Consider the following 24,699-nt stretch of genomic DNA (forward strand, 5'->3'; position numbering starts at 1 on the left):
CTTCCGTTCAACTCATGATGCAACTATTTATTACCGTAAATATGGGACTGCAACAGCCATTGAAAATTCTTAGAATTAGCACTGGAAAGTCAAACACTGTACCAGATTATATTCTAGTCTGAATTTACAGTGTAGGGTAGCCATATCTATTGACTAAAAAATAAGACGCTTTACTATCTGAATAAATTCTTTAGATTGTAAAACGTCTTGTGCTTTTAGCCAAAAGATATGGCTACATGAAGGGGAGCGTGCAGTGCAATGCAATGGCTCACATGGTTATCAAGCATAAAAGGCTATAGATGCATAGTGCACGACACACTGTGGTGAAACGTAAATATATGATCAAATATTGTCATTTCCATTCTCATGAACACAATCTAAAGAAACCTGTCTGAAAATGTGGTATGGCATTTATTAAAGGATAGAAAAAGGTATAACTGATGAGACACGCTGTACCAAAATGAATGAATGTCGGGAATCAATGCAATTGCACATTAGATGAGGCCTTCTCAGTAGGAGGAGCCTAGTATTTCTTGCTTACGGCATTCAATTGACAAAACAGTACGTTCTAAATACTTTGTAATACGATTAGTACACAGTGTGCAGTTGAAGTAATTGTTACAGAAAAACTATGCAATTATGAACTATTTATTCCATCTGTTCTGAGACAACATTAAACTTGTGTGTGGATCCCCTGGGTATGCAGGTGCCACGTATTGAGATACTGGACTCTCTCCTATGTGAGTTCTTTGATGTGACTTCATTTTGGAGCGCTGGGTGAAGCATTTCCCACATTGTGTGCACTCATAGGGCTTCTCCCCGGTGTGGACCAGAGCATGTCTGATCAGGTTGCACTGCTTGGTAAAACTCCTGCCACACTGTTCACAGGTGTACGGTTTCTCTCCGGTGTGACTCCGGAGGTGTACTTTGAGCTGGCAGAGACGCTGGAAGCTCTTCCCACAGAAGGTGCAGCTGAAACGCCTCTCGGTGGTGCCACCTGATCTCCACTGAGTCCTCATTCTCTTCACCATGTTAAAACTACTGTGACTCAGGCTGTATCCAGAGAAGGTGGAGGTGGTGGCCATGTTTGACCCTGTCATGCACTCACTCAATCGCACAGTCGCTTCTGAAGCCCTGTATTGATGCAGTCTTGGCTGTAGAGCTAAACTATTTCCTTCATTATTTGAGCTCAGCATCTCACTGCTCTGTCCCTCTGGCGTCTGTTGTCTAGTCTCATCAGCCATTGTCCTGATATGTCTTTTCATGTGTTTTGCAGTACTGAACATGTTAGCATGTGGTTTCCATATAGAAGAGTGAAGTGATGGCCCCACTTCATCTGTCATAGTAGAAACGGATGGCAGCCCACTATGAGATGGGAAAATTGAGATATTCTGAGAGTACTCTTCTGTGGAATGAAAAGAGAAATCTGGGTGGCCACCAGGGTCAGTGTCTCTGCCTGGATCCACAGAGGTCCACAGCTGCCCATCAGACTCATCCATGACAAACTGGTCAGGTCCTGCCAGGGCCGTGGTCTGATCCAGCTCCTCCTCTTTCTCATCCTTCACCATCACTAGGTCTAGTGAGTCCTCGTCCTCATCTGGCCGGTGCTGCTCTGTGCTGAACACCTCTGTAGATGCGAGCCGGGGTGTTCCTGGTTCCTCTGGATGATCAGAATTGGGGTAATGTTCCACTGAGTCTCTGGGAGATATATTGGGTTGTGTGATGAAGTCTTCATCACAGTGCCGTTGCTCAAAGGATGGTGGTTTCCCAGGCTTGGAACCAGATTCTAAAGATTTTGGGATCAACATAAAATAAACGTTACAAAAGACCCTTAACAGTTGCAAAACACGACTGCTTTAGAACTGACTGCGTGTCCGTGCGCTACATATGCCAGAACATAAACCACCCAACACCAATGTAGCAATTTGTAAAAGTGCATACCACCACACCCACAGTCTTCCATAGACAGACAGAGCAGTGCCCCTTATGGTCACACCCACCCTCTCCAGTGATCCTGAGCTCTTCCTGAGGGTTAGTCTTCCACACATCCTCTGCTGTCTCCTCATCTTTGATCAGTATGGGTTCAGTCTCCACTCTCTGCTCCACATCTGTAGGCTGTGACGGGGACTGAGGTTATTACTCTGGACACACACCATATCTAACCCTTTTCATACTCATGAATCACACAAAAGCGGTAAAATCTCCTGATAATCCAATATCAGAATTGATCCAAGAAGTCAGGTCTCTGTAATTGTAAAAGGTGATGTATCACACCTGGGGTTGAGAGTCCCCTTCAACAGCCATCTCGCTGTCTCTCCACTGTGAGTTACTCCTCTGCTTGTTTGAAACAATCTTGACTGGATATGAAGATCTCTCTGATGCCACGGGGTAAAAACCTAGAAAATAAGTATATTCAGTCCAATATTATGGCTATTCACACATTTGGGTTTTGCATATTCAATCAATTTATCACGAATAATAACACAACTACCTTTTCGTCTGCGCGTTTTCTTCAGCTCGCTCTCCATCATTTGACACTTCCTTTTCAGTACATCAATATCTCGCTGGCTTTGGGTCATTTCCAAACGTATAACAGCACAGCTATCATCTACACGTTTGTTTATTTCTGTTACAGCTGCTTTAGCTAAAACCTCCATAATGGATACAAATTGCGCCTGAAAATTGCAGCTGGCCATCTTGTCCAGCCCAAATTACAGATGTGTATTCTCTGTGTTAAGTAAATAGTATGCTATTTAAGTAAGCTAATGTGCAATAAACAATCCGTAGATATTGCTAAATAACAACAATGTAGTGAAGTGGGAGATGAGTACGCAATTTCAATAGCACTTCCGTTAAACTCTTGACGTAAGTATTCATTACCGTAAATATGAGACTGCGACAGCCCTCCAAATTGTTAGAATTAGCACTGGCAAGGCAAATACCAGGGTCGATTCTAGTCTGCATATACCGTGTAGGGTAGCCATCTCTATTGACAAAAAAAGAACACGTTTTATTTTCTGAATAAAGAATTCAGATTGTAAAACGTCGTGTTTTTTTTGCCAATAGGTATGGCTACATGTAGGGGAGAGTGCAATGCAGTGGCTCACATGGTTATTAATGGATAAAAAGGCTATCACTACATAATGCATTCCTCACTGGTAAAACGCAAAATACAAAAACCCTTTCTTCAACCATTCATAAAAACTCATGATTTATATATGATCAAATATTGTCATTATTTTTATAATCTACACTCTCATCGACTCAACCTTATGAAACCATTCTGAAAATGTGGAATGGTATTTATTAAAGGATAGAAAAGGTATATCACTTTCTTGACACACAGCTGGGGAACAAAGATGATAAACTATTTTCATGTACTTCAAATAAACTTAATTTCATGATATATTTCAAGTAACTATTGCATACTATATGCATTATAGCTGATTTGCATTCAGAGGTTCTTCTCTGGGTTTTTAAGGCACAGTGCTTTCAGAAAGTATTCATACCCCTTGACTTATTCCACATTTTGTTGTGTTACAGCCCTAATTTAAAATGGATTAAATATATTTTTTTTCTCTCACATCTATACACAATACCCCATGATGACAAAGTGAAAACATGCTTTTATAAATGTTTGAAAATGTATTGAAAATGAAAAACTGAAATATCTTATTTACATAAGTAATCACACCCCTGAGTAAATACATGTTAGAATCACCTTTGGCAGCGATTATAGCTGTGCGTCTTTCTGGGTAAGTCTTTTAGAGCTTTGGATTGCAAAATATTTGCCCATTACTATTTTCCAAATTCTTCAACTCTGTCAAATTGGTTGTTGTTCATTGCTAGACAACTATTTTCAAGTCTTGCCATAGACTTTCAAGCAGATTTAAGTCAAAACTGGCCACTCAGGAACATTCACTGTCTTCTTGGTAAACAACTCCAGTGTAGATGGAATAAGTACAATGATGTTGATCCATCTTCAGGTTTCTCCTAACATAGCCATTAAACTCTGTAACTGTTTCAGTCACCATTGGCCTCATGGTGAAATCCTTGAGCCGTTTCCTTCCTCTACGGCAACTGAGTTAGGAAGGACGCCTGTATCTTTATAGTGACTGGGTGTATTGATACACCATCCAAAGTGTAATTAATAACTTCACCATGCTCAAAGGGTTAAGCATATTTTTACTCATGAACTTATTTAGGCTTTCCATAACAAAGGTGCTGAATACTGATTGACTCAAGACATTTCAGCTTTTTATTTCTTTATTAACTTGTAAACATAAAAAAACATAATTCATTATGATATTATGGTGTATTGTGTGTAGGCCAGTGAAAAACAATCTCAATTTAATCCATTTTAAATTTAGGCTGTAACACAACAAAATGTTTTATATGAGGCGACAGTACAGAATATCTCCCTTTTAATTTATGTTTTTCCGTTTAGAAATGAAGGCACTTTATGCATCTAGTCTCCCAATTTGAAGGTGTCTTAAGTATTTGGATAAATTCACTTATAGTCTATTACTATTACTAAAATACATAAAGTGCATTTATTTCTAAATGGTAAAACAGATATGTATGAAAATATCCTCAAATAAAAGGTGAAATTCTGTACTGTCACCTCATATAAAACATTTGATCTCAAATCCAGAATGCTGGAGTATAAAGCCAAATTAAATATTTTAGGTTCGCTGTCCAAGTAAATACGTAGGGGAGTGTATTATTGAGCTAAAACCGCAGATTGACTCTTTAATTAAATAAATGTTATTGAATATAACATGTTTTTTACGATTTTGTGGTAGCAAAACACAATGTTACCAGCTGTAAATAAATAGGTTAATAAAATAAAAGTGATGATCCGTTAACAGTCAAATATAAAAACCATTTCACAAATCAATTAGGAGAAAAATCTTGTCAAAATGTCCCAAAATATCTTCTTTCCTATATTTTCCCATACAAATTGCAATTATGTTCCTATTTGTTCCATCTGTTCTGAGATTACATTAAATTTGTGTGTGGATCCCCTGGGTATGCAGGTGCCACATATTGAGACACTGGACTCTCTCCTATGTGAGTTCTCTGATGTGACGTCATTTTGGAGCGCTGGGTGAAGCATTTCCCACACTGTGTGCACTCATACGGTTTCTCCCCACTGTGGACCAGAGCATGTCTGATCAGGTTGCACTGCTTGGTGAAACTCTTGCCACACTGTTCGCAGGTGTACGGTTTCTCTCCGGTGTGACTCCGGAGGTGTTCTTTGAGCTGCCAGAAACGTTGGAAGCGCTTCCCACAGAAGGTGCAGCTGAAACGCCTCTCGGTGGTGCTGCCAGAACTCCACTGAGTCCTCATTCTCTTCACCATGTTAAAACTACTGCGACTCAGGCTGTATCCAGAGAAGGTGGAGGTGGTGGCCATGTTTGACCCTGTCGTGCACTCACTCAATCTCACAGTCGCTTCTGAAGCCCTGTATTGATGCTGCCTTGGCTGTAGAGCTAAACTATTTCTATCATTATTTGAGTTCAGCATCTCACTGTTCTGTCCCTCTGGCATCTGTTGTCTAGTCTCATTAGCCAATGTCCTGACATGTCTTTTCATGTGTGCTGCTGCACTGAACATGTTAGCATGTGGTTTCACAATAGAATAGTGAAGTGATGGCCCTACATCATGAGATGGGAAAATTGAGATATTCTGAGAGTACTCTTCTGTGGAATGAAAGGAGAAATCTGGGTGGACATCAGGGTCAGTGTCTCTACCTGGATCCACAGAGGTCCACAGCTGCCCATCAGACTCATCCATGACAAACTGGTCAGGTCCTGCCAGGGTCGTGGTCTGATCCAGCTCCTCCTCTTTCTCATCCTTCACCATCACTAGCTCTAGTGAGTCCTTGTTCTTGGCTGGCCGGTGCTGCTCTGTACTGAACACCTCTGTAGATGCGAGCCGGGGTGTGCCTGGTTCATCTGGACGATCAGAATTGGGGTAATGTTCCACTGAGTCTTCAGGAGATATGTTGGGTTGTGTGATGAAGTCTTCCTCACAGTTCCATTGGTCAAAGGATGGTGGTTTCCCAGGCTTGGAACCAGACTCTAAAGATTTTGGGGAAGAAAAAAAATTAACATTACAAAAGACCTTTAAAGAGACACTATGGGAATTTGTCAGTGAGGTCCTTTATCTACTTCCCCAGTCAGACGAACTTGTTGATACAATTTTTTATGTATCTGTGTCCAGTATGAAGGAAGTTAGAGGTAGTTTGCGAGACAATGCTAACTAGCGTTAGCGCAATGACTGGAAGTTTATGATTATCTACTACTGTAGCATACTAGAAGATACCCAGAGACTTCCAGTCATTGCGCTAATGCTAGTTAGCATTGGCTCGCAGATCTACTTTAATTTCCTTCATACTGGATAGAGACAAAAAAATGGTACCCACGAATTCATCTGACCCTGGGGAAGTAAGTAAAAGGCAAAATGCTGAAGTATCCCTTTAAGAGTTGCATACCATGTCTGCTTTAGGACTGACTGTGTCTGTACGTTGGCTCCATAGGCTAACATAAAACACAGAACATCAATGTAGCCATTTGGAACATGCATACCAGCACACACACACAGTCTTCCGTAGACAGACAGGGCAGTACCCCTTATGGTTACACTCACCCTCTCCAGTGATCCTGAGCTCTTCCTGAGGGTCAGTCTTCCACACGTCCTCTGCTGTCTCCTCATCTTTGATCAGTATGAGTTCAGTCTTCACTCCCTCCTCCACATCAGTAGACTAACAGGGGACTGAGGTTATTACTCTGGACACACAGCATATCTAACCCTTTTCATACTCATGAATCACACAAAAGTACATTCTTCTGACGTTACAATAACAGAAATGAATCAATAGGTCAGTTCTCTGTAATTGTAAAAGGTGATGTATCACACCTGGGGTTGGGAGTCCTCTTCAACAGCACTCTCTCGGTCTCTCCGCTGTGAGCTACTTCTCTGCTTGTTCAAAACAATCTTGAGTGGATATGAAGATCTCTCTGATGCCATGGGGTAAAAACCTGGAAAATAATTGTATTCAAATATTAGAGCTACATTTCACACAATTCGGTTTTAAATATGCAATGCATTCAATTGACTATGAATAACACATCAACTACCTTTTCTCCTGACTCGTCCATTTGTCTTCTTCAGCTCGCTCTCCATCATTTGACACTTCCTTTTCAGTACATCAATATCTCGCTGGCTTTGGGTCATTTCCAAACGTATAACAGCACAGCTATCATCTACACGTTTGTTTATTTCTGCTACCGCTGCTTTAGCTAATACCTCCATAATGGATAATAACTGCGCCTGAAAATTGCTGCTGGCCATCTTGTCCAGCCCAAATGACAGATTTGTATTCTCTGTGTAAGGTAAATGGTCTTCAATGGTCTACAATGTCCAAGCTAATGTGCAATAAACAAGCCGTAAATGTTGATAAATCGTAACAATGTCTAATGTCTGAAGTGGAGATGCGTGCGCAATTGCAATCGGACCCCCGTTCAACTCGTGACGTAAGTATTTATTACCGTAAATATGAGACTGCAACAGCCCTTAAAAACTGTAAGAATGATCACAGGCAAGACAAATACAGTACCAAGGTTTATTCAGGTCTGCATGTAAGCCATATCTATTAAATAAAAAAAATATTTTTACCATCTGAATAATGAATTCAGACCGTAAAACGTCTTCAGTTTCAGTCAATTGTTATGGCTACATGTAGGGGAGAGTGCATTGTGCAGTGGCCCACATACATGGTTATTAATGCATAAAAGGCTATAGATGCATAATGCATGACGCACTGTGGTAAAAAGTAAAATACCAAAACACTTTCTACCATTCATAAAAACTCATGGTTTATATATGACCAAATATTGACATCGACACAACCTAATGAAACTATTCTGAAAATGTGGTACGGTATTTATTAAAGGATTGAAAAAGGTATACAACTTGTTAGACACATAGCTGGGGAACAAAGATATTAAACTAGTTTAATGTCAATTTCCTTCAATGATACTGTATATTTCAAGTAACTATCGCATTATACATGCATTATAGCAGAGTTACATTGGGAGGTTATTCTCTTAGGGTTTAAGGCACATGCATATACTCCCCTATGTATTCTTTTGGACAATGAAGCTACAACTTTTAATTTGGCTCTATACTCCAGTATTTTGGATTTGAGATCAAATGTTTTATATCAGGGGACAGTACGAAATGTCACCTTTTATTTGAGGATATTTAATGCATATCTGTTTATGCACGTCATATATCTAACCACCACATTTAGAATAATCATTTTGGGGGTGATTATATTTGTCACACAAGTGTGTAATGAAAATGTATTTCTTGCATATCCCAACTCCCCGAGACACCCGCAGAGAGTGGAGTCACAGGCAGGCTCTCCATTGTCCAGCGGCCCTGGGGCAATTTGGATTAAGTGCCTTGCTCAAAGGCACAAGGGTGAAAGTTTTCCTTGTCTGCTCCTTTATTTGAACCAGCAGCCTTTGGGTTACTGGCCCAATGCTCTAACCTCGAGACTGCTTGCCTCCCCCATTTGAAGGTGTCATAAGTATTTTGGACAAATTCACTTAACTTTTGACTAAATTAAATAAACAAAGTATTTGGTCACACATTCCTACCACGCAATGACTACATCAAGCTTGTAACTATACAAAGTTGTTGGTTCCATTTGCAGTTTGTTTTGATTGTTTCGGGTTGATGTCGTGGCCAATAGAAATTAATGGTAAATAATGTATTGTGTCAGAGTCACTTTTATTGTAAATAAGAAATTAAGAATGTAATCTACATTAATGTGGATGCTACCATGATTACGGATAATCCTAAATGAATCATAGATAATGAGTGAGAAAGTTACAGATGCACATAGATCATGCCCCCAAAACATGCTAACCTCTCACCATTACCAATAACATGGGAGGTAAGCGTCTATTTGTGTGGTATGATATTCATGCCTCTAACTTTCTCACTCATCATTAGCTAGGATTCATTCAGGGTTATCCGTAATCATGGTAGCATTCACATTAATGTAAAAGGGTTCAGAAACATATTCTATTCTTTATTTACAATAAAAGTAACTCCAAAATGACACAATACATTATTTACCATTCATTTCTACAGGGCACAACATTATCCAAAACAAACTGCAAATGAATCCAACAAGTTTGAAGTCACAAGCTTGATGTCGACATTGTGTGCTAAGAATATGGGACCAAATACTAAACTTTTGACAAAATGTAATACATCATACGTGAATTTGTCCAAATACTTATGCTTCCTTCAAATGGGGGGGAGTAGATACATACAGTGCTTTCATTTCTAAACTGTAAAATATATGTATGAAAATACCCTCAAACAAAAGGTGACATTCTGTACTGTCGCCTCATAAAACATTTGATCTCAAATCCAAAATCCTGGAGTATAGAGCCAAATTAAAAGTTGTAGCTTCACTGTCCAAATAAATACATAGGGGAGTGTATCAGTAGAGGTATTAGATACAAAAAGAAAGCACATCAGATATTGTAGAAGAAGATAGCAAGTAGTGTTGATTGATCTACATTTTCACATTGAAAGTGTTTCCGAAGCATAATGCATTTAAGTTCCTATTTGTTCCATCTGTTCTGAGACAACATTAAACTTGTGTGTGGATCCCCAGGGTATGCAGGTGCCACGTATTGAGACACTGGACTCTCTCCTATGTGAGTTCTCTGATGTGATGTCATATTGGAGCGCTGGGTGAAGCATTTCCCACATTGTGTGCACTTGTAGGGTTTCTCCCCACTGTGGACCACAGCATGTCTGATCAAGTTGCACTGCTTGGTAAAACTCCTGCCACACTGTTCACAGGTGTACGGTTTCTCTCCGGTGTGACTCCGGAGGTGTTCTTTGACCTGCCAGAAACGTGGGAAGCTCTTCCCACAGAAGGTGCAGCTGAACCGCCTCTCGGTGGTGCCGCCTGATCTCCACTGAGTCCTCATTCTCTTCACCATGTTAAAACTACTGTGACTCAGGCTGTATCCAGAGAAGGTGGAGGTGGTGGCCATGTTTGACCCTGTCATGCACTCACTCAATCTCACTGTTGCTTCTGAAGCCCTGTATTGATGCTGCCTTGGCTGTAGAGCTAAACTATTTCCTTCATTATTTGAGTTCAGCATCTCACTGCTCTGTCCCTCTGGCATCTGTTGTCTAGTCTCATCAGCCAATGTCCTGACATGTCTTTTCATGTGTTTTGCAGCACTGAACATGTTAGTATGTGGTTTCCATATAGAAGAGTGAAGCGATGGCCCTACATCATCTGTCATAGTAGGAACAGATGGCAGCCCACTATGAGATGGGAAAATTGAGATATTCTGAGAGTACTCTTCTGTGGAATGAAAGGAGAAATCTGGGTGGACATCAGGGTCAGTGTCTCTGCCTGGATCCACAGAGGTCCACAGCTGCCCATCAGACTCATCCATGACAAACTGGTCAGGACCTGCCAGGGTCGTGGTCTGATCCAGCTCCTCCTCTTTCACCATCACTAGGTCTAGTGAGTCCTCATCTGGCTGGTGCTGCTCTGTGCTGAACACCTCTGTAGATGTGAGCCGGGGTGTTCCTGGTTCCTCTGGATGATCAGAATTGGGGTAATGTTCCACTGAGTCTCTGGGAGATATATTGGGTCGTGTGATGAAGTCCTCATCACAGTGGCGTTGCTCAAAGGATGGTTGTTTCCCAGGCTTGAAACCAGACTCTAAAAATTTGGGAAAGAACAGAAATTAAAAATGATAAAAGACCCTTAACAGTTGCAAAATAAGACTGCTTTAGAACTGACTGTGTGCGTACATTCCCTCCATATGCCAGAACACAAAACACCTAAGACCAATGTAGCAATTTGGAACGTGCATACCACCACACCCACAGTCTTCCATAGACAGACAGAGCAGTACCCCTTATGGTCACACCCACCCTCTCCAGTGATCCTGAGCTCTTCCTGAGGGTCAGTCTTCCACACGTCCTCTGCTGTCTCCTCATCTTTGATCAGTATGGGTTCAGTCTCCACTCTCTGCTCCACATCTGTAGGCTGTAACAGGGACTGAGGTTATTACTCTGGACACACGCCATATATTTATTTATATTACCTTTATTCAACCAGGAAAAGCCCATTGAGACACATAGTCTCTTTTGCAAGGGAGACCTGGCCAGAAGGCAGCAGCAATCAATACATTACAACACTTAAAACATACAATACAATCCAGCCTACAGGAAACATTTACACTCCTCCTGAACAGAGTTTTGTACTAGAGTTTTAAAGTCATCGAGGGGCACTAGACTACTACATCTAGTTGAAGCATACTTTGCAGAACATTCCATGCCTCTGGTGCACAATAGGAGAAGCAGTCTTGCCTAACACAGTAAGGGCCCTGGGGACTTTAAGTAGCAACCACCTAGTAGATTGTGTCTGGGGCAATTCCACGTTAATGGAATTACACTTTGACTCAGTTTTTTCAATTTAAAATGTATGCAAAAAAAAAAAAACAGAACTCTGCACAAGGACTACTTTTTACAATTTACACATAAAATTTCACAAAAACTGGAAGAACTGTGCAGAAATAAAGTTTGGTAACAGAATTATGGTAAAATGTTCCCTAGTTTCCAAAAACGTTAAATATTTGCTCCGAATTAAGAGTCGAAGATGTCTGCAGAAGGAATGGGCTGTCAGCTATGAGACCTTGAGTAAAAAAATAAAAAATAACAAGTGTTTATTGAACTACAGTAGGTGAAGTGGATTTACATCCGGTAACATAATTACATCATGGTACCTGACCTGTACTATACAGAAATGCATAATTATGGACATGAATATCATTCTCTTCGTGGTGATATATCCTGAATAGCTACACAAAGGTACAAATATGCAATATCCTTGTTTTGCAGTGGTGGAAAAAGTACCCAATTGTCATACTTGAGTAAACGTAAACATACCTTAATAGAAAATTACTCAAGTAAAAGTCACCCAGTAAAATCCTACTTGAGTAAAACTCTAAAAGAATATGGTTTTAAATGTACTTAGTTATCAAAAGTAAATGATATTGCTAAAATATACTTAACTATGAAAAGTAAAAGTGTAATTCATTTCAAATTCCTTATATTAAGCACGGCAACATTTTCTAGTTTTTTAAATTTACGGATAGCTAGGGGCACGCTCCAACACTCAAGACATCATGTACAAACGAAGCATGTGTTTAGAGTCCGCCAGATCAGAGGCAGTTGGGAAGACCAGGGATGTTCTCTTGATAAGTGTGTGAATTAGACCATTTTCCGGTCCTACTAAGCATTCAAAATGTATCAAATACTTTTGGTTGTCAGGGAAAATGTATGGAGTAAAAAGTACATTTTTTTTTAGGAATGTAGTGAAGTAAAAGTAGTCAAAAATATAAATAGTAAAGTAGAGTACAGATGCCCCAAAAACATTTTCATTTTTACTTAAGTACTTTATACCACTGTTGTTTTGTATATTTGGGTATTATTCAACACACTGGCTATTGCTGTAATGAGCTCCGCCCCCCAACAAGGCCACTTTGGTTTGGTTAAGACCAAACCAAATCTGAAATGATTGTAGATGTCTATGTTTCACATGTTTTGGCATCACAGTAGAGCACAGTACAGCAAAGTAGAGTTCAGTACCGCAAAGTAGAGTTCAGTACAGTATATGTTCAGTACAGTACATTATACTTTACAATGCTGTACTATACATTACTCAACTTGTCTTTACTGTACTGTTCTCTATTGTGCTCTACCATACTGTACTGTCCAAACTTATGAAACATAGACGCCTATGATTGGTGACCCAACTGTTGGTTGTGACTACTATGATTTCCCATTGCAGTCAATTCAATTCCAGTTAATTGCGTTACAGATCTCTGTAATTACATTACCAATTTGGTAACAGAATTAAGAGTTTGAATTACATAATAATTCATGAACAAAATTGATAGCAGTAAAACACTAACTAATTGGTAGGTCTACCTTTACTTGTTACTTCTGTGAACTTTCATTATCCTCCCTCCTTATGAGGGAGAGAAATGATAAAATACCTAAAAGATATGTGGGTTTTTGGCAACGTTTCTTAAACGTACATCAGTCTTTACTTGCAACATTGTGTTTTGATGTATTTCTAATACCTTTTAAGACTTTTTCTGGTAGATATTGTCTAAGACACTGTTTCCATCTGTTTAATCAGAAATCAAAGCCTTTGCATATTCCTAATTGTTAAGACGAAAAATGGTTGAAAAATGTATACATGCCTTAGAAATAATATATAGAATCTTAGCTTTAATTTGACATGCTTCTATGAACTTCACATGTTGGTGCTCATGGGTCCTTTTAGATGGAAAGCTGCTAGAGGTGAAGGAGAGTAGGCTACAGAGGGAGTATATCCAGGGCTTTGTATATGAACACATATCTAATGTATTTCATACTCAATCACACAAAAACTGTAAATTCTCCTGATATTCCAATAACAGAATTGATCCAAGAGATCAGGTCTCTGTAAATGGTCATGTATTACACTCCTTATTAAGTTCCAAGGATCTTATGTTATTTTCAGAGGTAGACTGACTGGCTGCCAAAACAGCCAAATACTCCAACTAAACGTAAATCGACTCAATTGCGATACGGTTCTAGAAACATAACGCCCTTTACTTTCATGTCACAACAAAATAATTGAATAAATGCTAAATATACACTGTACACTGTTTTAACGGGTTTTATCACAGTTGCATCCGACAATATTTTTCAGTGGCAACACGTTTCTGGCGGCCTTGTTCCGTTTCACACTAGGTGTTCGAAGCAGGCTAGGTAACCTTAGCTAATTAGCACAGGTGGTCCCTCTGTCTTCCGTAAACACGCACTGTAACATGGGGATATGGCCTTATGGGAGCCATGTGTATCAATTTAACCAACCAATTTAACCAATTGGTGTTTTTTAAATTATTTATCGCTTATATGAAAGTTAAGTTCCTTATGCTTCCAAAACCGTACCTCAAGCGATGCATAGTAATGTAGGGTCCCCTGTACAGAAGACGCCTTCATCCAATGACTCTTATGTGTAATGGAATTGCGAGTCATGATCAAGAGCTACACCTTGGGTTGAGAGTCCTCTTCAACAGCCTTCTCTCCGTCTCTCCACTGCGAGTTACTCCTCTGCTTGCTCAAAACAATATTGACTGGATATGAAGATCTCTCTGATGCCATGGGATAAAAAAAAATAAATAATAATATTCAGTAAAATATTAGGGCTATTCACACATTTGCTTTTTGCATATACAATCAATTTACCATGAATAACGAATAAATCAACTACCTTTTCTCCTTACTCTTCCTCGTGTCTTCTTCAGCTCGCTCTCCATCATTTGACACCTTCTTTTCAGTAAATCAATATCTCGCTGGCTTTGGGTCATTTCCAAACGTATAACAGCACAGCTATCATCTACACGATTGTTTATTTCTGCTACAGCTGCTTTAGCCAATACCTCCAGAATGGATACCAACTGTGCCTGAAAATTGCAGCTTGCCATCTTGTTCAACCCAAATTACAAATGCGTATTCCCTTTGTGAAGTTAATAGTATTCAAAATCCAAGATAATGTGCAATAAACAATCCGTATATGTCCATAAATGACAACAATGTAGTGAAGCGGAAGATACGTGCAATCCTTCTTCTTCTATGGTATAATGGCGTTCGCAATAATTTGATGTGAATTTCGCCACCTACTGTGCGGGTGAACAATTACCAAGCTAATGTGCGATAAACAATCCGTAGATGTTGATAACTGTCAACAATATAGGAAATGCGTGCGCAATTGCATTTCTTGGTCTGCTTCTTGTTCTTCCGCAAACATACGTTAGAAATGCATGCCGCGTCCTACTGTGTTGGGTGAAAACTGTGGAACTGCTACTTCAACCTCCTCCACCCTAACAGGGCACTCCTGAAACTCGGGCACGTGGTTCCCACCACAAATGTAGCACCGTGTTTCCATCCAATTACTCTTTCACAACATGTTTATATATGATCAAATATTGTCATCAACACAACCTAATAAACTATTGTGAAAATGTGGTAAACTAAAAGGTATATAAACACTGGACAGAATTAAAATGCAACACACACAATTTCAAATATTTTACTGTGGTACAGTTCATAAGGAAATCACAAATCAATCAATTCAAATAAATCAATTAGGCCCTAATCTATGTATTTTACATGACTGGGAATACAGATATGCATCTGTTGGTCACAGATACCTTAAAAAAAGGTAGGGGCGTGGATCAGAAAACCAGTCAATGGTGTGACCACCATTTGCCTCATGCAGCACGACACATCTCCTTCAAATAAAGTTGATCAGGATGTTGATTGTGTTTTGTGGAATGTTGTCCCACTCCTCTTCAAAGACTGTGAGAAGTTTCTGGATATTGGCAGGAACTGGAACACGCTCTCCTACATGTGGAACCAGAGCATCCCAAACATGCTCAATGGATGACATGTCTGGTGAGTATGCAAGCCTGGAAGAACTGGGACATTTTTAGATTCCAGGAATTGTGTACAGATCCTTGCAACATGGGGCCGTGCATTATCATGCTGAAACATGAGGGGATGGCGGTGGATGAATGGCACAACAATGGGCTTCAGGATCTCGTCACAGTATTTCTGTGCATTCAAATTGCCATTGATAAAATGCAACTGTGTTCGTTATCCGTAGCTTATACCCCGCACATACCAGAATCCCACCGTCACCATGGGGCACTCTGTTCACTCCAAAGTGACACAAGTTTATTATTTGGTCCCATATTCCTAGCATGCAATGACTACATCAAGCTTGTGACACTACAAACTTGGATGCATTTGCATTTTTTTTGGTTGTGTTTCAGATTGTTGCACTCAATAGAAATCTATGGTAAATATTGTATTAATACACCATAAGTACTTATGACACTTTTAAATGGGGGTACTATATACATAAAGTGCATTCATTTCTAAACGGTAAAATAGATATGTATGAAAATACCCTCAAATTAAAGGTGATATTAAGTTATGTCGCCTCATATAAAACATTTGATCTCAAATCCAAAATGCTGTAGTATAGAGCCAAATTAAACATTTTAGCTTCACTGTACAAATAAATGAATAGGGGAGTGTATCAGCAAAGTTGGCAACATCACAGTCACCATTTATGACACCACTGTGTTTCCCTCCCCCCACACACGCAACATTGGCGTCATCCTGGACGCCACCCTTTCCTTTGACCACCACATCCGACACTGTCAAATCTTCATTCTTCCACCTTCTTCCCCAATATTGCCAAAGTCAGGTCCTCCCTTCCTGCCTTTGAAACCCTCATCTACACATTCATCACCTCTCGTCTCGAGTACTGCAACTTACTTCTCTCCGGCATCAACGCAAGCTCCCTTTATAAGCTGTAAATGGTTCCGAACACTGCAGCCCGACTCTTTACCCACACTAAGTCCTCGCAGCACATCACCCCTGTCCTCCATGAACTCCACTGGCTCCCTTTCTCCCAACGTATTAACTACAAGATCCTACTTCTGACCTACAAAGCCCTTCAACACCTTACCTCTAGAACCTTCTTCTCCCCTACCAACCCACACGCTTACTCTGTTCCACTACAGCAGGCCTCCTTGCCGTTCCCAAGTCCAAGCTCCAGATCTTTGGCGACAGGGCCTTCTCCAGGGTTGCACCAAGGCTCTGCAACTCCCTCCCACCAAGACTAGCGGAGCCGGAGGGGATGGCTGCCGTTTTACGGGCTCCTAACCAACTGTGCTGTTTTATTTTTTTGCGTTTTGTAACTTATTCTTTTTACTTGTTTTGTACATAATGTTGCTGCTACCGTCTCTTATGCCCGAAAAGAGATTCTGGACATCAGAACAGCGATTACTCACCTTGAACTGGACAAAGAATGTTTCTTTAACGAGTCCGACGTGAAGTATATACCCCTTTCATTTGTGTGAAGAAAAGACAGAGAAAAGGGAGGTCAGGCTGCCTGCGCTGAGAATTCGTAGGCGAGTGAGTAAACCTACACTACCTTCCGTTCTATTGGCCAATGTGCAATCATTGCAGGCAAACTTAAATCAGTTTTACCTCATTTCTACCAGCATGTCACATGTGCAACCAGAGGAAAAAAACTCTAGACCACCTTTACTCCACACACCCTGTATATAGCCTCGTTATTGTTATTTTAGTGTTTTATTTATAATTCTTTTTTACTTTAGTTTATTTAGTAAATATTTTCTTAACTCTTTGTTGAACTGCATTGTTGGTTAAGGGCTTGTAAATAAGCAATTTACTGTGAGGTCTACCTGTTGTATTCGGCGCATGTGACAAATAACATTTGATTTGATTGAAATCTGATTTGATCTGTGACTGAGTACATCAACATCTTTCAGTCCCTCCTAAAGTCCCACCTCTTCAGCATAGCCTACCCCTTGTGACACATTTGAATGCGGGTCAAAAGAGAAATAAAAGTATTATCTGAGTTGTTTTGCTCCTACCTGCTCTCACCGTCATTAACAGAACTGAGGGAAAACAGTGCCTGACAGGAAGGGTCGAAGGACACTGTCTACCGGATTCCCCCGCTTCCCGCTAGCACAGCAGCCGGTAGGCTGGGGCGACACTATGTGTTAGCTAACTAGCTAGCTTGTTAGTGACACCACGTTGTAGATTGCTAGTTAGCTAACACATAGTGTCGCCCCAGCCTCCCGCCTGCTGGGTTATTGTCGCCCCCGCGTTTCTGGAGAAAACAGTGCCTGAGAGACGCCCCGGCAAGGAACGCTGTCTCCCCGCCTATCGCAAGCACAGCAGGTGGGAGGATGAGGGGGCACCATGTGCAAGCTAACTTTCTAGTTAGCTGGGACACAGTGTTGGGCCCTTTCGAGAGTTTTGATATCTGCCACACCCACTTTGAATCAGCAGTTGTATTGTTGGAGGAGAAAAGCATGAAAACATGTAAAAAGGATAGATTCTAAAACCAACTTCTCTGGTTATAAACGGCTTATGTGGCATGATATGAGTTAAAAACATAAATTCTAGTGTCAAAATGTTCTACAAAGTGTAAATTAGTAAACTAGAAAATGTTGTACCACCAGACAAAATGCTGATACAGTATTTTTAACAGCTGTGAATGACAATAGAAGATGAAAGACTAGTGTCATATTTGAACATTGTTATAGTAGAAGAATACTGCTTCTACAGTATTATGTGAATGATGGTTTATTCTACATGGAACTGTTACACTTGCAAGTTATCAAAACACTTTGTTTAGGATATCTACATAAGTTCAGCAATTGCACTCTTCTCATATTACTCTGTAGGCTACTAACCGATACATGAGATGATAAAACTTCAAGTTGCAAGCTACTTTTTCATTTTATTTAACGAGGCAAGTCAGTGTAGCAAGGTGTTGTAGAACTAGTTTCTCATTACACATTCCCGACACTGGTACTACTTGCTATCTTGGCATACAGTGCCTGCAGAAAGAATTCCCACCCCTTGACTTTTCCCCCACATTTTGCCTGAATTTAAAATGGATTAAATAGATATTGTGTGACTGGCCTACACACAATACCCCATAATGTCAAAGTGGAATTATGTTTTTAGACATTTTTACAATTGAAAATCTGAAATGTCTTAAGTCAATAAGTATTCAACCCTTATGTTATGGCAAGCCTAAATATGTTCAGGAGTAAAAATGTGCTTAACAAGTCACATAAGTTGCATGGACTCATTCAGTGTGCAATAAGTGTTTAACATGATTTTTGAATGACTACCTCATCTCTATACCCCACACATACAATTATCTGTAAGGTCCCTCAGTCGAGCATTGCATTTCAAACCGATTCAACCACAAAGACAAGGGAGGTTTTCCAATGCCTCACAAAGAAAGGAAACTATTAGTAAACTCAGTAAAAAAAGAAAACGTCCTCTCACTGTCAACTGCGTTTATTTTCAGCAAACTTAACATGGGTAAATATTTGTATGAACATAAGATTCAACGGGAAATCCAAGATGGCGTAGCAGTCAGACGTCTTTGTCCTGTCGTGTCCCTTGTATATATCTTTTTACATCTTTTTCTTCGCATATCTTTTTAAAATATTTTCCTAAACCTCAACTTCTAAATACTCTCCTGCAACCCGCCTCACCCAATGTGGCATGGATCAGTTTTTTTTCCTAAAGTATTTCTATTTACTTCGGATCTGGAATCCCTCAACTGAAGCTAGCCAGCTAACTACCTACCAGCTATTAGTCAGCAAACCATTGCTAGCGGTCATCAGCTCACCTTTAGCTCGTAAAGCTCTCGCCAGTTCGAACAACGTGACTCAAACCAGAGCATAACGGACCTTATTATTATTATTATTATAATTTTTATTTTTATTTCCCATATCCCCGGATTCCTACCGCAAACTCTGAACATTTTCATCTGGATCTTCGCAACTAGCTAACCGCAATCCCGGGTGACTACTCCTGGCTAGAGTTTCCATCCTGGAGCAAGCACCAATTAGCCTGAAGCTAGCCCGGCCAGGGCTCCTGTGCTACCACCAAAGCCCACTCCTGGGCTACAATATCCGGACCCCTTCTACTGCCGGTACGGGGCACGGAACCCCGCCGATCCTCTACGAGTGAAATACAGTCATAATCTGCCCGAGGATTCCAACAGGCCCCTCAGGCATGACGTCCGCTGAAGGCCCATTCTGCTAACCACAGCATACTAGCTACCTAGAGCTAATTGGAACCCTACTAATTCCACGACTGGTCTATCGACGTAACGCACGAAGAGGCAAAAACAGACTTACCCCCATCGTGACGTCCCCCAAAGGCTAACTTGCTAGCCCCGGTCTGTTAACTGCTAGCTTGCGTGCCCTGGTCTGCTAACTGCTAGCTTGCCTGCCCCGGTCTGCTAACTGCTAGCCCCGGTCTGCCAACTGCTTGCTTGCTAATCTGCTAACTGCTAGCTTGCCAGCCCCGGTCTGCTAACTGCTAGCTTGTTTAGCCCCGGCCTACTAACTGTTAGCATTGCTGTGTCCCCAGTCAGCCCAACCACTCACTGGACCCATATGTTCACTTGGCTACGCATGCCTCTCTAATATCAATATGCCTCATCCATTACGGTCCTGGTTAGTGATTACCGTTTTATTTCACTGTAGAGCCTCTAGCCCTGCTCAATATGCCTTAACCAACCATGTTGTTCCACCTCCTACATATGCGATGACATCACCTGGTTTAAACGTCTCTAGAGACTATATCTCTCTCATCATTACTCAATGACTAGGTTTACCTCCAATGTACTCACATCCTACCTTACCTTTGTCTGTACACTATGCCTTGAATCTATGCTATCATGCCCAGAAACCTGCTCCTTTTACTCTCTGTTCCGAACGAGCTACACGGCCAGTTCGTATAGCCTTTAGCCGTACCCTTATCCTACTTCTCCTCTGTTCCTCTGGTGATGTAGAGGTTAATCCAGGTCCTGCTGTGCCTAGCTCAACTCCCACTCCCCAGGTGCTCTCATTTGTTGACTTCTGTAACCGTAAAAGCCTTGGTTTCATGCATGTTAACATTAGAAGCCTACTCCCTAAGTTTGTTTTACTCACTGCTTTAGCACACTCTGCCAACCCGGATGTCTTAGCCGTGTCGAAATCCTGGCTTAGGAAAAACCACCAAAAACCCTGAAATCTCCAACGCAAACTATAACATTTTCCGCCAAGATAGAACTGCCAAAGGGGGCGGTGTTGCAATCTACTGCAAAGATAGCCTGCAGAGTTCTGTATTTACAATACAAGTCTGTACCCAAACAATTCGAGCTTCTACTTCTAAAAATTCACCTTTCCAGAAACAAGTCTCTCACTGTTGCCGCTTGCTATAGACCTCCCTCTGCCCCCAGCTGTGCCCTTGATACCATATGTGAATTGATTGCCCCCCATCTATCTTCTGAGCTCGTGCTTCTAGGTGACCTAAACTGGGACATGCTTAACACCGTGGCCATCCTACAATCTAAGCTTGATGCCCTCAATCTCACACAAATTATCAATGAACCTACCAGGTAGAACCCCAAATCCGTAAACACGGGCACCCTCATAGATGTCATCCTAACTAACTCGCCCTCCAAATACACCTCTGCTGTTTTCAATCCAGATCTCAGTGATCACTGCCTCATTGCCTGCATCCATAATGGGTCTGCGACCAAACGACCACCATCACTGTCAAACGCTCCCTAAAACACTTCTGCGAGCAGGCCTTTCAAATCGACCTGGCCGGGGTATCCTGGAATGACATTGACCTCATCCCATCAGTAGATGATGCCTGGCTATTCTTTAAAAGTGCCTTCCTCACCATCTTAAATAAGCATGCCCCACTCATAAAATGTTGAACTAGGAATAAATATAGTCCTTGGTTCACTCCAGACCTGTCTGCCCTTGACCAGTGTAACCGATGTGAAATGGCTAGTTAGTTAGCGGTGGTGCGCGCTAATAGCGTTTCAATCAGTGACATCACTCGCTCTGAGACCTGAAGTGGTTGTTCCCCTTGCGTTGCAAGGGCCGCGGCTTTTGTGGCGCGATGGGTAACGATGCTTCGTGGGTGTCAGTTGTTGATGTGTGCAAGGGTCCCTGGTTCGAGCCCAGGTTGGGGCGAAGAGAGGGACGGAACCTACACTGTTACACCAGCACAAAAACATCCTGTGGCGTTCTGCATTAGCATCGAATAGCCCCCGTGATATGCAAATTTTCAGGGAAGTTAGGAACAAATACACACAGGAAGTTAGAAAAGCTAAGGCTAGCTTTTTCAAACAGAAATTTGCATCCTGTAGTACTAACTCAAAAAAGTTCTGGGACACTGTAAAGTTCATGGAGAATAAGAGCACCTCCTCCCAGCTGCCCACTGCTCTGAGGCTAGGAAACACTGTTACCACCGATAAATCCACTATAAATGAGAATTTCAATAAGCATTTCTCTACGGCTGGCCATGCTTTCCACCTGCCACCCCTACCCCGGTCAACTGCCCGGCACCCTCCACAGCAACCCGCCAAAGCCCCCACCATTTCTCCTTCACCCAAATCCAGATAGTTGATGTTCTGAAAGAGCTGCAAAATCTGGACCCATACAAATCAGCAGGGCTAGACAATCTGGACCCTCTCTTTCTAAAATTATCTGCCGAAATTGTTGCAACCCCTATTACTAGCCTGTTCAACCTCTCTTTCGTATCGTCTGAGATTCCCAAAGATTGGAAAGCTGCCGCGGACATCCCCCTCTTCAAAGGGGGTGACACTCTAGACCCAAATCTATCCTACCCTGTCTTTCTAACGTCTTCGAAAGCCAAGTTAACAAATACATTACCGACCATTTCGAATCCCACCGTACCTTCTTCGCTATGCAATCTGGTTTCAGAGCTGGTCATGGGTGCACCTCAGCCACGCTCAAGGTCCTAAACGACATCATAACCGCCATCGATAAGAGACAATATTGTGCAGCCGTATTAAATCGACCTGGCCAAGGCTTTCAACTCTGTCAATCACCACATTCTTATTGGCAGACTCGACAGCCTTGGTTTCTCAAATGATTGCCTCGCCTGGTTTACCAACTGCTTCTCTGATAGAGTTCAGTGTGTCAAATCGGAGGGCCTGTTGTCCGGACCTCTGGCAGTCTCTATGGGGGTGCCACAGGGTTCAATTGTCGGGCCGACTCTCTTCTCTGTATACATCAATGATGTTGCTCTTGCTGCTGGTGATTCTCTGATCCACCTCTACGCAGACGACACCATTCTGTATACTTCTGGCCCCTCTTTGGACACTGTTAACTAACCTCCAGACGAGCTTCAATGCCATATAACTCTCTCTCTTCCATGGCCTCCAACTGCTCTTAAACGAAAGTAAAACTAAATGCATGCTATTCAATCGATCACTGCCCGCACCTGCTCGCCCGTCCAACATCACTACTCTGGACGGCTCTTAGAATACATGGACAACTACAAATAACTGGGTGTCTGGTTAGATTTTAACCTCTCCTTCCAGACTCACATTAAGTATCTCCAATCCAAAATTAAATCTAGAATCGGCTTCCTATATCGCAACAAAGCATCCTTCACTCATGCTGCCAAACATACCCTCGTAAAACTGACCATCCTACCGATCCTCGACTTCGGTGATGTCATCTATAAAATAGCCTCCAACACTCTACTCAACAAACTGGATGCAGTCCATCACAGTGCCATCCGTTTTGTCACCAAAGCCCCATACACTACCCACCATTGCGACCTGTACGCTCTCGTTGGTTGGCCCTCGCTTCATACTCGTCGCCAAACCCACTGGCTACAGGTTATCTACAAGTCTCTGCTAGGTAAAGCCCCACCTTATCTCAGCTCACTGGTCAACATAGCAGCACCCACTCGTAGCACGCGCTCCAGCAAGTATATCTCACTGGTCACCCCCAAAGCCAATTCCTTCTTTGGCCGCCTTTCCTTCCAGTTCTCTGCTGCCAATGACTGGAACGAACTGCAAGAATATCTGAAGCTGGAGACTCATATCTCCCTCAATAGCTTTAAGCACCAGCTGTCAGAGCAGCTCACAGATCACTGCACCTGTACATAGCCCATCTACCTACCTACCTACCTCATCCCCATACTGTATTTATCTTGCTCCTTTGCACCCCAGTATTTCTACTTGCACATTCATCTTCTGCACATCTACCATTCCAGTGTTTAATTGCTATATTGTAATTACTTCGCCACCATGGCCTATTCATTGGCTTAATTTACCTCATTTGCACTCACTGTATATAGACTTTTTGTTTTTTGTTCTACTAAATGTTTTGTTTATTCCATGTGTAACTCTGTTGTTGTATGTGTCGAACTGCTTTGCTTTATCTTGGCCAGGTCGCAGTTGCAAATAAGAACTTGTTCTCAACTAGTCTACCTGGTTAAATAAAGGTGAAATAAATAAAATAAAAAACGGAGACATAAACTAAACAAGTTCCACAGACATGTGACTAACAGAAATTGAATAATGTGTCCCTGAATAAAGAGGGCAGGTCAAAAAAAAAGTTGCATTAAGTACTGTAGTGCATCTCCTCCTCATGGACTGCACCAGATTTGCCAGTTCTTGCTGTGAGATGTTACCCCACTCTTCCACCAAGACACCTGCAAGTTCCCGGACATTTCTGGGGGGAATGGCCCTAGCCCTCACCCTCCGATCCAACAGGTCCCAGACGTGCTCAATGGGATTGAGATCCGGGCTCTTCACTGGCCATGGCAGAACACTGACATTCCTGTCTTGCAGGAAATCACGCACAGAATGAGCAGTATGGCTCGTGGCATTGTCATGCTGGAGGGTCATGTCAGGATTAGCCTGCAGGAAAGGTACCACATGAGGGAGGAGGATGTCTTCCCTGTAACGCACAGCGTTGAGATTGCCTGCAATGACAACAAGCTAAGTCCGATGATGCTGTGACACACCGCCCCAGACCATGACGGACCATCCACCTCCAAATCGATCCCGCTCCAGAGTACAGGCCTCGGTGTAACGCTCATTCCTTCGACGATAAACGCGAATCCGACCATAACCACTAATTACACTTTGGATTGTGTATGAATACACCCAGTTACTACAAA

General features: G+C 41.7%; 3 protein-coding genes across 5 annotated transcripts; all 3 read right to left on the reverse strand.

Moving 5' to 3' along the window:
• Positions 1-392: 392 nt before the first annotated feature.
• LOC123723676 (zinc finger protein 263) lies at positions 393-2,877 on the reverse strand. 2 transcript variants are annotated; one of them, XM_045694249.1, is made up of 5 exons: positions 2,754-2,877; positions 2,492-2,723; positions 2,275-2,375; positions 2,001-2,115; positions 393-1,786 (listed from the first exon to the last, which is right to left on the reverse strand). In XM_045694249.1, the coding sequence occupies exons 2-5, from the start codon at positions 2,694-2,696 to the stop codon at positions 645-647; spliced, it is 1,563 nt and encodes a 520-aa protein (XP_045550205.1). In that variant the 5' UTR covers positions 2,697-2,723; positions 2,754-2,877; the 3' UTR covers positions 393-644. The 2 variants fall into 2 exon arrangements, with proteins under 2 accessions (XP_045550205.1, XP_045550204.1); XM_045694248.1 differs by having other exon boundaries at positions 2,275-2,396; positions 2,754-2,876.
• Positions 2,878-4,306: 1,429 nt separating this feature from the next.
• On the reverse strand, positions 4,307-7,522 carry LOC106569384 (zinc finger protein 184). The gene is made up of 4 exons (XM_014140710.2): positions 7,146-7,522; positions 6,925-7,046; positions 6,655-6,769; positions 4,307-6,086 (listed from the first exon to the last, which is right to left on the reverse strand). The coding sequence occupies exons 1-4, from the start codon at positions 7,357-7,359 to the stop codon at positions 5,002-5,004; spliced, it is 1,536 nt and encodes a 511-aa protein (XP_013996185.2). The 5' UTR covers positions 7,360-7,522; the 3' UTR covers positions 4,307-5,001.
• Positions 7,523-9,343: 1,821 nt separating this feature from the next.
• On the reverse strand, positions 9,344-14,980 carry LOC106569388 (zinc finger protein 888-like). 2 transcript variants are annotated; one of them, XM_014140716.2, is made up of 4 exons: positions 14,393-14,980; positions 14,071-14,273; positions 10,996-11,110; positions 9,344-10,780 (listed from the first exon to the last, which is right to left on the reverse strand). In XM_014140716.2, the coding sequence occupies exons 2-4, from the start codon at positions 14,155-14,157 to the stop codon at positions 9,654-9,656; spliced, it is 1,329 nt and encodes a 442-aa protein (XP_013996191.2). In that variant the 5' UTR covers positions 14,158-14,273; positions 14,393-14,980; the 3' UTR covers positions 9,344-9,653. The 2 variants fall into 2 exon arrangements, with proteins under 2 accessions (XP_013996191.2, XP_013996190.2); XM_014140715.2 differs by having other exon boundaries at positions 14,173-14,273; positions 14,393-14,974.
• Between the last annotated feature and the right edge of the window lie 9,719 nt (positions 14,981-24,699).

Source organism: Salmo salar, chromosome ssa14 (assembly GCF_905237065.1).
Source record: "Salmo salar chromosome ssa14, Ssal_v3.1, whole genome shotgun sequence".
Lineage (NCBI taxonomy): Eukaryota > Metazoa > Chordata > Actinopteri > Salmoniformes > Salmonidae > Salmo > Salmo salar.